Source organism: Chiloscyllium plagiosum, unplaced genomic scaffold, assembly GCF_037043375.1.
Source record: "Chiloscyllium plagiosum isolate Xiang-an unplaced genomic scaffold, Cpla_swu_hap1 HiC_scaffold_24, whole genome shotgun sequence".
NCBI lineage: Eukaryota > Metazoa > Chordata > Chondrichthyes > Orectolobiformes > Hemiscylliidae > Chiloscyllium > Chiloscyllium plagiosum.
This window is the reverse complement of record NW_028270162.1, coordinates 31,681,885-31,695,394: the sequence shown is the minus strand read 5'-3', so window position 1 is coordinate 31,695,394 and position 13,510 is coordinate 31,681,885. Positions and strand designations below refer to the sequence as shown.

Sequence of the window (13,510 nt, the reverse complement as noted above, 5' to 3'; positions counted from 1 at the left end):
GTCCTAGCTTTTTACAATTCATGCTCCCTGAAAATAGACACACAGAAAAGGTGGTAAAGACATATGACATGCTTGCCTTTATCAATTGGGACATTAGGTACAAGAGTCAGGATGTCATTTGCAGCTTCATAAGACTTTGGTCAGGCTGCACTTGAGTATTGAGTTCAATTCTGGTCGCCACATTACAGGAAGGATATGGATGCTTTGGAGAGGGTGCAGAAGATGTTTACCAGGATGCTGCCTGGATTAGAGGGTATCAGTATGAGAGGCTAGAAAATCTAGGGGTTGTTTTTTTCTGGAGCGACAGAGGCTAAGGAAAGACTTGATAGAGTCTATAAAATTATGAGATGCATATAGGGATGACAGTCAATCTTTTTCCCCCAGAGTTGAAAAGTCTAACAATAGGGAGCATTCATTTAGGGTGAGAGGGGATAGTTCAAAGGAGATGTGAGGGGCAAGTTTTCTACAAACACAAAGTGGTAGGTGTCTCAAACCTGCTGCCAGCTGTGCTGGTGGAAGCAGATACAATGGGGTGTTTAAGGGACCTTCAGATAAGCACATGAACATGCAAGGAAAGGAAGGGATATGGACCAAGGGCAGACAGAAGGGATTAGTTTAATTTGGCATCACGTTTGGCACAAAATCCTGGGCCAAAGGGCCTATTCCTGCACTGTATTGTTCTATGTTCTATATCAATAACTTGCAAGAGGGGAGCAATGGCATAGCAGCTAAATTTGCAGATGACAGAAAGTTAGCTAAGAAATATGAGGAGATTTCAGATGTGTGAGTGGGCTAAGTGAGTAGGCAAAGATTTGGCAGATAAGTATAATGTGAGAAAATATAAAGTTGTTTACTTTGGCAAGAATACTAAAAAAAAAGTGTATAACATAAATTGAGAATGGCTTCACAATTCAGAGATGCAGAGAAATCTGTGTGTGCTAATGCATGATTCAAAATTGAGAATGGCTGCATGATTCAGAGATGCAGAGAGATTGGTGTGTGCTAATGCATGATTCACAAAAGATTAATATGTAGGTACAGCAAGTAATTAAGATGGCTAATGGAATGTGATCATTTTTTAAAACAGGAATTGAAAATAAAACGATTTATGCTTCAGTTTGCAGAGCATTGATGAGCATTACAGTTACAGTGTGTGGTGTTGAACTCTTCATTTAAGGAAGGATGTAAAGGCCAGTAGTTTTACTAGATTGGTATCTGAAATGGGTGGATTGTCTAGCTGATCTGGTTTTCACCAGAGTCTAGAAAACATTGAATATTTCCCGTTGAGGGCAAGTCCAGAACGAGGGATATGGTTTAAAACTGACAGGTCATCATTTAGAACTAACAGGAGGAGATTTTTCTCTCACACAAACATGCAACTTTGAGTAGATTGATTCCCTTCCCTGGGAACATCTAAGGATAACAGGAGTAGGTGGGATTGTTGAACTTGAAACAAATAAATCAAGGGTGATTTTATTACTGAATGATAGAGCAGGCATATAGGACTGAATTATCTATGTCTGCTCCTTATTCACATGTACATATTTATATGTGCATACATACACAATTATCAAGATATTTAAGGCAGATGTGTGTTACATTTAAAACAGACAATTATAAAACCCACATGTATTTTCAGTCCAGGATAACTTCACCTTTATGAAAATCACAAAGAAATTCCCAGACTAAACAAATTCTGATCAGTAAAAGTTTTACCAACCAGTACAATTATAAAAGCGAACAGAACTTCAATCACTTAGGATATGGAGATGTGAGGTAAAGGTCATGGCCACATTTATTTTTCAGAACTACAACCTTAAAGACTTGGTTTCTGTTTCTTGTTGGAGTAATTTACATAATTTAGGAATTACAACACCACTTCTCATCCATTGTTAACACAACTTAAAAACAGCTAGTACTAAAGTTTTGCAAGCTTCAGCTCTTGAGCAATAGGTTTGGCACCATTCTACATAGCTTATTTGAGCTTACTGATATTTTGAGAAATCATCTGAACAAAATACTAGACATAACACCAAAAATGAAAACAGCTGTGAAAGCATAGAACCTCTGATTTGAGCTCTATTCACTTTTAATTGCTATTGTGCATTGGTTTGGCTTTACTCTTTTAATGTCATCACAAATTCCAAATCCTATTCCAAACATTTCAATGCAAGAATACCACTTTAGCATCAAATTGTGCCCTGGGTCAAAACTAAAATCACTGTTACTGGAAAACAAGATTGCTGATTATTCCGGCTGATGCAAACCCAAAAAAACACACACACTTAAGTCCACCCACAACACTAGCATCAAACTTAGTGCTTCACCGACTTGTGTAAGTGAACAAAAAACATCTTGTGATTCTACAAAGATGAAAAGTAAAAGTATTTGCACCTTGTTCTGGTCAAACCAAAACCACCACGAAACAGATTAACTGTTCATTTTTCTTGTTGGTATTTGTGTAAAAGTCATTTAGTACTTTAATGAAAGTTAGCTGTTATGTTAGGCTGGATAACATGAAATAAATATTTAAAAAGCTTACTTTTTTGGGCAACACATGAAAGATCCTCTGCAAGCACATTTTCTTTTAAAATAAACTGCCTACTAACAAATGGTTTAGCTCAGTTGGCTGGATTGTTGGTTTACAGAGCAGTGTGGGTTCAATTCCATCACCGGCTTGAGGTTACCATGAAGGACTCTCCCTCCCTCATCTGACATCTGCTAGCCGTCAGGTTAAATCACCACCAGTCGCTTCTCTCTAAGAAGAGAGCAGCCCCTATGGTCTGGTAAGAGAATGGTGGCACAACAACAAGTTAACAAACATGCAGTAATGTCTTTATACTCCAGTAAAACATGGAACATTTTCCAATTCTGTTTTACTCCTCACAATTCAGGCTAATCCACTATTAGGGATTACTATTTCCATATTCTTGTATCTCAATTCACCTAGTGAAAGTCATAAAATTAGCATTCTTGCCTTTTAAAAAAAAGGATCATGTATAGTTTGAAATCTCATGACAGTTAAATGCCATAGTTGTTTCCAATTAAAATGTTGTCTGAACAGAAAAGTATAATTAAACATGGAAAAAAATAAGTTATGAGTGGCCAATTTGTTTTCAACTTTCTGGTGAAAACACAAAGCATATGAATTTCTAACATCAGTCTTCAAAGCTAGTAGTTCTGCAAAACAGCACTTTGCACCAAATACTTTTAAAGCCAGGTTTTTGAAAACAAAATGTTTATGCCAATATATACAGTGATCTCAAAGATAACTAAGGCAGAAGAAGCCTATCATTAGATTTAAAAAAGCATGTCAGCAAACATGTAAGAATGTTTATTATAAAACAATAAGTAAATTGAAGCTATTCACATCAAACATCAGAACACAACCAAGGAAGATTTGTCGACTACTTGTAAAAGAAGTTTCCAATACTTGGTTTAAATGTTTATTTCCTGCTTTGTAAAATTTCCTCCACCATTGAAGTCTCCTTTCATGTTAATTTCTTAACTAACAAAGAGGCTTGCTTGCAACTCCCCTCCCCCAATATAACCCTGGGTTAGCCAACAGACAATATGCAAGAAGGACTTTCAGTGACTCGCCCTTTAATTTTCTTTTAAGCACTACGAGTTGAGACAAAAAACATACCCTTCATGGGGGAAAGGATTTAATGCCAACAGTTCTTTATGGTACTTCAGCTGGCTTTAATTTATATTTTTCAACTACTTTGATTCTCCATTTCTGTTTTTTCATATGTTGTCTACACTTTACTTTTCTTAATTCCACTAGTTTATGAAACATTCCTACCTATATTTATGATATAACAGAATCCAAAAGTCCTATATTTACATGTTTTGAAACTATGCATCCTGAGCTAAAATCATAAACTACGAATCAAAACATTCAAAATCATCTCTTGCTAACTGAAATAGAACTGACAAAAATACACTTACTAATCTGCCAGATGAGGAAGCAATTTTATTTTGAAGTTTACTTCCATTACCAAACATTGAAGCAGAATCATTTTTAACAAATTTATTTCAAAAGGAGCTTTGTTCTGTCTCTATTTCAACTGAACGGAGTTTAGGCATGCGTATTAAAAGGAAAGAGATGAATTGAAAGGGGTAAATAAAACTTTGGGGTAAACGGTGAGCAAACAAACCCTTCAGTGTCAAATAAAGCAATTTCATTTATCTAGCACTTTTGATGACCATCCACTGTTGCAAAATGCTGTACAGCCAATTAAGTATTTTTAAAAGCGGATTCACTATAATAATGCATGAAACACAGCAGCCAATTTGTGCACTGTAAAATCCCCAAAACAATGTGATCATGACTAAATAATCTGTTTTTATGATGTTGACTGAGGGAGGCCAGGACATCAGAATAATTTCCTTGATGTCCTAGGTCCAAGCATCTTCAACTGTCTCATGAATAATCTTCCCTGCATAAGATCAGAAATGGGGATTTTCGCTGATGATTGGTGCTGAATATTGCACATTCATAACTCCTCAGCTACTTAAACAGCCTGTAACCAAGTGCAACAAAACCTTGACAACATTCGGTTTGTACATTGTACTTTGCTCAAAAACTGCATGCATTCACGTAGAACTCCGTTATCTCACTTTTTAGATTAGAATCAATCTAAACATCATGACATCGACAGAACACCCAACGCCTTCAACATATTGTCTAGCTATCACCATTGTTAACAGCTAACCCAAGAATGCAACATTTTAAAAAAAAGGTTTTGTGATTTACACATAAAAGGAGTGAAACTATCACTGTATTCTAACAGATGAAAGGCTTAACAATCAATTTTTCAATGTATAATTTCAGTTATATCACACTAAATTTTTGCTATAAATTCTGTGTTAGGATTGAGCCCTCCACTATCACCCGATGAAGGAGCGTCGCTCCGAAAGCTAGTGTGCTTCCAATTAAACCTGTTGGACTATAACCTGGTGTTGTGAGATTTTTAACTTTGTACACCCCAGTCCAACACTGGCATCTCCAAATCTCGACAACATTCAGACTTGAGATGCTAAGCCACTAAATGCTGTATTGTAAACCTTTTGGAGAATTACCATTGATCAGAATCTGAACTGGATTAGCCATGTGAAGACTGTGGCTACAAGAGCAGATCAGAGGCTGAGAAACCCACAGTAATAAATCATCTCTTCCCTGCCCAAAGCCTGTTCATCATCTGCAAGGCATAAATCAGGTGTGTGACAGAATATGCGGATGAGTGCAGGTCAAGGAATTTAACACCAGGTAGGATAATCAGTCCACATAACTGACACACCATTTATCATCATCCACAACCGATACACGATAATACTGCTAGATGCCATTTACAGGATACGCTGCAGCAACTCAACATGGCTTCCTAAATAGTGCCATCTGAAACTACAACTCCAAGCAGAAGGACAAGCACACTAGATACATGGGAACACCTCTCCCTGCAGGTTCCTCGCAAAGCCACACCATCCTGACTTAGAATCATACAAATAGTCTTTCACTAGGTGCAATTCCCAAACTTCCCCCTTAAGAGCACTGTGGATATTTCTAGAGTGGTTCAAGACGACAATTCACTGACTTCACAAGGGTGATTAGGGACAGATATTTAATGCTGCCTTCATCAGCAATGTCCACACCCCGTAAGTATACTAAAAAAAACTCTTCTTTGAAATACTGTCATAGGATAGGTATGTGAACAGGCAGATAACACTTTGGTTCAATGTCTCATCCCAAATTATCTCTGGCAACGTAATACACCCACAATACTACACTTGAATGTCATGTTTGACTTTGGCACTCAAATTCTGCAGTAGAATTTGAATCCAGAAACTTAGGAGCAGATGACAGTGGAACCAACTCAATTATGGGTAAAAATCTAGTTTAATTTGGGGAAGTTTAATAGCTCAACTTTTTAAATTAAAATATCTCTCAACAAGAAAATCCAGATAGAGTTTGGAGGACTTTGATTTAGCTGATGTTAGTGAGAAAAATGGGGTATTAAGATTGGCCTCAGTCCCTGGGTTAGGAAAATTCAAATTATCTTCTCTACTTCTGATCTCACTTTAGTAACGCTTGCATGTTGGGTGAGAGCAGGATCCAGCTCATGGAATATTCATTTTAATGGCTACCAAGAATAGCCATTTGGGCACTATGATGGCTGAGTGGTTAACACTGCTGCCTCACAGTGCCAGAGACCCAAGTTTAATTCCAGTCTTGGGTGACTGTGTGGAGTTTGCACATTCTCCCCATGTCTGCATGGGTTTCCTCTGGGTGCACTGGTTTCCTCCCACAGTCCACGGATGCGCAGGTTAGGTGAATTGGCTATGCTAAATTGCCCGTAGTGTTCAGGGATATGTAGGCTATGTGCATTCGTCAGGGGAAATGTCGAGGGGTAGGGAGTGGGCATACTCTTTGGAGGGTCGGTGAGGACATGTTGGGGCAAATGGCCTGTTTCCACAGGGTATGGATTCTATGAAGATACTATACCTGTCATTTATAGTAACATGCACAACTATTTGATACTTTGTGTACACACTGGTCTAATTTCTGAGCTAATTCGGAATTCCTGAAGAAGGGCTCATGCCCGAAACGTCGATTCTCCTGCTCCTTGGATGCTGCCTGACCTGCTGCACTTTTCCAGCAACACACTTTCAACTGATCTACAGCATCTGCAGTCCTCACTTTCTCCTAATTTCTTAGTTAATAATACACAATGTAAACCTACTGATTTTATTTCTAATATTTATTTCTAATATTTCCTCAACTATGCATGTTATTCTTGTTAAACGTTTACACTTTTATTTTTAGCTATGTGGGTTGATGTTTACACACAGATCAGTCACATTACAAATGTCTTCATGCAATGGTTCAAAAGGGCAGAGTTTTATAGATCGGTTATTATACAGAATTATGGATATCTATGACTGTGCAGTTAAAAGATAACCACACAATCTACAAGGTTAGCTTGAATTACTAAGGCGGCAACTATTGGTTACCAGATGAGAAAGAACATGGGATCAACTGCAATCAGTTGCTTTCTATAAGTCAATACCACTGCGATCTATATTATTTTCTCAAGGTTGCTTTTGTTTATTGATTCATCCAAGTGAAAGCTCAGATGCTATACTATATGACACCATTAAGTACAAAAGCATGAAGCACTGAAGTGATGCCAGTTTTAACCTTCACAATCCTAAAGGCTGAGAGGAGGAAAAAAAATACTGAACACAAAACAGAACCAGGAAGGTGAGGTTTTATTTTCCAAATGATATAAAACTAATAAGCACAAATTTTAGCATGACGCATTTTATTCACAGCGCAAACATCAAATCTTTGAGAACAATACTCCTCCCACCTGATACACCCATTAAACAAAGAATTTATTCTATCTACACGTGAAATATATTTGGCCTAAGCCATTGTAGTGATTTACTGTCAAAATGTCAGTTTTCATAGCTTATAGCCAGTACAGTAATAATTTAATTCAGTGAACTATTTGACTAAAGGTCATTTTGAATTTTTCTTTGCATAAAAAGTGCATTTTTAAATCATCCAGGAGTGAATTACTTAACATGCAGAGATGAGAAGTTATTTTTATTCCAAGAATACTAAATATATCCTACTCACTATTAATAACAAACTTTTTGTTACAGAATAGAATACTGTATACAGTTTTAGTCTTATCACCCAAGGAAAAATCAACTTGGCTTGAAGAAAATATTGCCGAGGTTCACTGGAATGATTCCTGAGAAATGGGGACTGCCCAACAAGGAGAGTTGAGTAGACTGGATCTACATTCTCGTGATCGTATTTAAACGAAGTTCTGAGTATCTGCACTACTAAACCCTCTAAGAGAATATGCTCTTTAACAAGTGAGTCTGTAGCCTGCTGTCAGTGTCAGAATAAGGGATCAGGCTAACATAAAAAGATTACATTCAAAAGATAGTTAATCTTTGCAATTCACTACTCCAGAAGGCTGAGACTGCTGAATCAACCTCAAGACTGTGGAAGATACCAAAGAAATCAAGTGAGAAAGAGATAGTGTGGGAAGGTGGTATAAGCAGAAGATTGGCTATGATCTTATTGAACAATGGAGCAAACTCAAAGGCTGGAATGATCCATTCTGGTTTCTTTCTTTTTACCATAATCTGTTCTTAGAATTTTTAAGTAGTGTTAGATTGGCATTCAATACAACACTCATGAGTAAATGAAGTTACGACATTAGTCCGTTCACAGTCTCGCAGAACTTTTGAAGAATAAGGATACCTCAGGTGAAATTTATTTAAAGTTGAATGACAGCTTAAACTGAAATCTGAATTGGACTCAATAAAAAGAAACTCAGCTTTCAATTGCTATCACTACATTAAAATGGGTAATTTTTATTTCCTGAGAGAGTTGAAAATGCTCCTTCAAAAGTCCTTGCAATATTCCAAAGATCAGTTGGAGTTGTGCCAATACAGATATCTTCCTCAGATACAACCTTTATATCTAACTTACTGATATTTGTATAGTTGGAAAATTCTATGGCGTTCCTTATCATCCCCATTTTACCCCTCCTAAAATCTCCTCAGGCTTTTAACGCAAAGGTTGGGACTGCTTAGTTATCACTTTGTCCAATTTGCCCAACTTTTTAATTCTTAGATTTTAGAAAAGTGTCAGGCATTTTGGATCTTTGGCTTCTCAAATGAAAGTAGAAAATAGAAATTTGGAGATTTAGTATAATGCTTCAACAACATATCTGAAATAAAATTTAAATTCAAGTTGCAAACATATACAGTAAAATTCTCAAAGTATGGATGAAAGGCAATCGAATAAAAGCTTCCTAAAGTCATTTGAAAATTTTGGGAAGGAGCATTCATGATCAGTTCTAGACCCATACTCTTGCCTGGAGAAATTTGTAGACGTGGACTGGGAACAGGTTTTCGCTCTCCACGAGTGCTGCACAACTTGCTGAACATCTTCGGCATTTCTTGACTTTATTTCATGTTTCCAGCAACAACAATACTTTGCTCTTGTAGAGATAAATCTTATAGATCACATAGCAGCTGCCTGAGAAATAGCACACCACACTCTCAATGTTAAACAAAAAGCCCAAAGAACTGTGGATGCTGGAAATTAGAAACAAAAACAGAAATTGCTGGAAATACTTTCATGATTAGGAGCTTCATTCATTCAAGTTACACAGTAGCAAACAAAACAAACAGGAAATTGAAAATACTACAAACTAAAATGAGAACTGTAGGAACAGTGCAAAAGGGAGATACAGTCAGGACTGTTCTTCCACACAGCAATGTATAAACATGTGCAGCATACTTTCATACAAAGTCATAAGCCAGAAAAAAAATCTTAAAACGTGAATATGATGAAAAACCCAGATTATATAGAAATAGCTGAAACAGAATAAAGGCATTCTACTCCTGAAACCTGTTTAACACCACACACAACATGTTTGATCTACACCTCATCTCCATCTACTCAACTTTACAGATAGTATATTTCTAGGCAAGTAAATCAATTTGGTGTTTAAGATTGACTTTTTTTGGCTTCAAAAATAAAACAAATCATGCTTTGGCTCATACTTGGTAGTATCAAACAAACTATTTTCTGCCAAGAAATGCTATACTCATTAGGAGTCAACATCAATTTTCTCTCGCAAAAATACATGTTTTGCCTATCTTAGAAATCGGAGTGTGGAATCAAACAGGCAACATGTACAGTGGTGTCATAATGTGTCTGAATGGGTTTATTAAAAACATCCAAAAGAACTCTGTTCTTGGGTAGATTTTCAAGTTAAAAAATACTGACTTGTATGCCACAATTTATACTATCTATTGAAAATTTCCAATTCATCCAGGATTGGTAGCCTTTTGGAGGACAGAATTCCAGATTTCCACCAATCTGTTTTAAAATAATGCTTCCTAATTTTCACTTCTAATCTTGCTCTAACTTTATGATGTTCTCTGTTTCTCCATTACCTTTCAGCACTTACCCTCAAATTTGACCTTTTCGGACCTGGTGATATACTAGTGAACCTGCACTGTACCACTCCAAAACTAATTGTGTCTTTCTTGAAGCCATAGGTGGATACAACTGAAGAGATTCCATGCAACTAAAACATAACTTTCTCTTTTTTTTATTCAGACATCTTTGAGATTCCACTACAATTTGCTTATTTTTTTCCATTTGATTTGTAAACATGAACTTTCATGTCTCTTTACTCTCCTAGTTCTTACCTTCTGACCAATGCAAGTTCGCTGATCTCACACCTGCCCAAATTGATTCTAACTACTCCCAGCAAACATTCGCCCTCAATCTGTCCAACGTTTGTAAGTCATTATAAAATATAAAGCAGTTAATCTTAAAAAGTAGCATTTATTATGTTCATTGCTAGAATATTTTCTACAGACCAATGCAGCAATGGTCAGTTTCAAAACCACGTAATTTAGGTATTCAAGGTCAATGAATTCCTTTTGCTCAGGTTTTTAGTTCAATGCAAAGTACAAAAAAAAGTTCTAAATCAGACAAACTCAAAGAAACTTAACATCCTCACTACTGCATGTTAACATGATCATTTTCAATTATTTCCTTAACTTTTTCCTGTATATACTTTGCATCAATCTACTCCTTATATATCAATCAAAATAGCTTCACTCCTTCAATTTTTGAAAATGGGGTACTTACAAATTTAAACATTTTGCAGTCCAAAAATTGTGATAACTTTCTAACATAAGACATCAGTCTTCGTTTTTTTAAAAAATAGAAGTCCTGCAGATTCACTAGCTGATTCAAAATTAAAATGTTTTGTGTAAAAGAACAAAAACATACGCTTTTCAAAAACAGAGCAGTTATGACGACCTTGCATGCATTGCCTGAATAAACTGCGTTGAAATGTAATTATAATTATTCATAAAGAATTGCATAAATGTGAGAAATAGAAAAAAAAGTATGCATGATTTGGAGACGCTGGTGTTAGACTTGGGTGGACAAAGTTAAAAAAAATCACAACACCAAGTTATAGACAAACAGGTTTATTTGGAGGCACTAGCTTTCGGAGCGCTGCTTCTTCAAGTGGTTGTGGAGCAGAAAAAAATGTCGGAGTATGGGGAAGGAGTCGGGCATAACGGATAAAACAAATAATCTCCATTCAAACGTGTGGAAAAAGTGTGTCTTTGTATAAGCCTATATTAAAAAAATTATATCGCGGGGAGAACTTTGCACTGCAACTTCAAGTGACAGATTAGAACTTCCGTCTAATGTTCTAAATGTAGGGGAAATGAACTCATGGGCAAGTCCAACAGCTTCAGTGGCCCCTGCGTGAACATAGAGGTAGAGTTCATGTGACAACAGCTACACAACTACAAGTTCAACCACATTAGAATAACGATCGTTTCAAAATATGCTTTCTCTCTCTCTCGTACCCACTCATCAATTTGAAATAAATGCGATTTCAAGCGTCGAGGGGAGGGAGGCTGGGCAGTGAAAAGCCACGCTGCCGATTTTGTTTCTTTTAAATTCAACTTGTTTGGGGCCTAGGGAAAGGAACAGGATCTTGCCAAAGCGTCTAAAAATAGCTTATGACGCCCAAATCTCTGTGGGTGCTGAAAAGGAAAAACAAAGATGAGTATCGAGTTTCTGGCTGCCCCTTCCCCCACTCTGCCCCGAACAAGCCGCTCAGAAAAACAAAGCCAAGGCTCTAAGATTACAGGCGGCACTTCCACCTTGCGGCCTCCTCCTGGCTCTCTCACCTGTACGCCAGAGTCATGCACTCGAACAGCTTGGTCAGGGATGCGTCGATGGAGAGATGGGACGTGCTGTACTTTCCGAAGCAGTAGGTCTGACATGTCTGTTTATTGACGGTGTCGAAATCGTAGCCTTTCTTGGGAGGGTGCTCGCGGTGCGGAGACGACACCATGAAATGCCCGCTGTGGATGATCTGCGGATCGTCCGACTTCTTCAAATTGGGCTCGTCGGCGTCCGAGTCGTCGTCGGGCTCCTGCTTGATGATCACCGGAGTCCGGGACGAGCGCAGCAAGAACACGTCCTTGGCCATCTTAAACGATCGAGCAGCTGTAAGGTGAAGCAAGCAAACATCAGCCACTTTCTCTCCAGAGCCTCATTCCCCTGCCTTCCCTTCATTCGGCAGCTTCGCCTCTGACGAGCGGGGGAGGGGTTTGGGGGGGGGGGGGGGGGAAGGGGGTGGAGGGTGTGGGAACAACTCGCCAATCACAGCTCGCCGTTTCTTAAAGGCGCATGGCAACTGGCGAGCGGCCGCTTCTAATTGGTCGGTTCAGTGACAACGCCCACTCGTGGCGGCCACAGCAGCGAGAAGCACAACAAGCAAATTGATCATGAAACAAAGAACTGCAGTTGCTACAGATAGTCAGAAAAGTCTACAAAGGGCCCTCCACCCCATCTAGTCTGCGCTGGTCAACAACAATCACGCAATTGCTATAATCCAATTTTCCAGCATTTGTCCCTGAGCCTTCTGAAACAAAAAACAGAAATTGCTATAGAAACTCAGCAGGTCTGGCAGTATCTGTGCAGAGAAAGCACAGTTAACCTTTCGTGTCCATGACCCGTCTTCAGAACTAGGAGGAGCTCGGAAAAAGTGATATTTGCGCTGATAATAGGAATCAAGGAGGGAAAGGAGTGAGTGGATAGGCAGAGAAAAGATAGGAAATCAGGCAAAGAATCAGAAGTAGAAACAAGACTAAGTCATACAGGAAAAGCGCAGCAGGTCAGGCAGCATCCAAGGAGCAGGAGAATCGTTGTTTCGGGCATGAGCCCTTCTTCAGGAATTCCTGAAGGGCTCATGCCCGAAACGTCGATTCTCCTGCTCCTTGGATGCTGCCTGACCTGCTGCGCTTTTCCAGCAACACATTTTCAGCTCTGATCTCCAGCATCTGCAGTCCTCACTTTCTCCTTTAAGTCATACAGGCCCTGGGGCCCGTTCCACCGTTAATAAGATCATAGCTGATTTGATATTCCTCCCATCCTGCATTTTCCATGTAACGCTCAATTTCCCTGATTAAGGTTGACATAGGAGGGATTCTTAAATATACACAAGAACTCTGCCCCCAGACTTGGCACCCTTTATTCAGAAATTCTGTCCTCTGCTATTAGAGGAAACATCCTCTCAGCATTGACCCTGTCAAGCCCCTTAAGACTCATCCATATCATCTTAGCAAACCTTCTTCTAAATTCTAGATGTGGTCTCACCAGCAGTTTGTACAATTGCAGTGAGGCTTTACTATTCTTATACCCCAATCGCCTTGAAATAAGGGCCAACATTTAATTAGCATTCCTGATTACCTGCTGCATTTGTGTGCTAGCCTCCTGTTTTGTGCGCAAGTATCCCAAATTATTTTATGTTGCAGCTCTCTGCATTTTATTCTCCATTTAAAAACGTTTTGCTCTCCCTTCCACACACCTTCACATTTTCCCACACTATACACTATTTACTAACATTTTGCCACTGATTTAATCCTATCT

The 13,510-nt window shown here is 38.4% G+C and overlaps 1 protein-coding gene across 2 annotated transcripts in view; it reads right to left on the bottom strand.

The window, feature by feature from the left end:
- mlxip (MLX interacting protein) overlaps positions 1–12,163 on the bottom strand; it is a 118,831-nt gene extending 106,668 nt beyond the window's left edge. For both annotated transcript variants that reach the window (XM_088000054.1, XM_043715758.2), the window contains exon 1: positions 11,764–12,163. In XM_088000054.1, coding sequence (XP_087856180.1) covers positions 11,764–12,068 — 305 coding nt within the window. In that variant the 5' untranslated portion in view covers positions 12,069–12,163. The remainder of the gene's footprint in view (positions 1–11,763) is intronic.
- Positions 12,164–13,510: the final 1,347 nt, after the last annotated feature.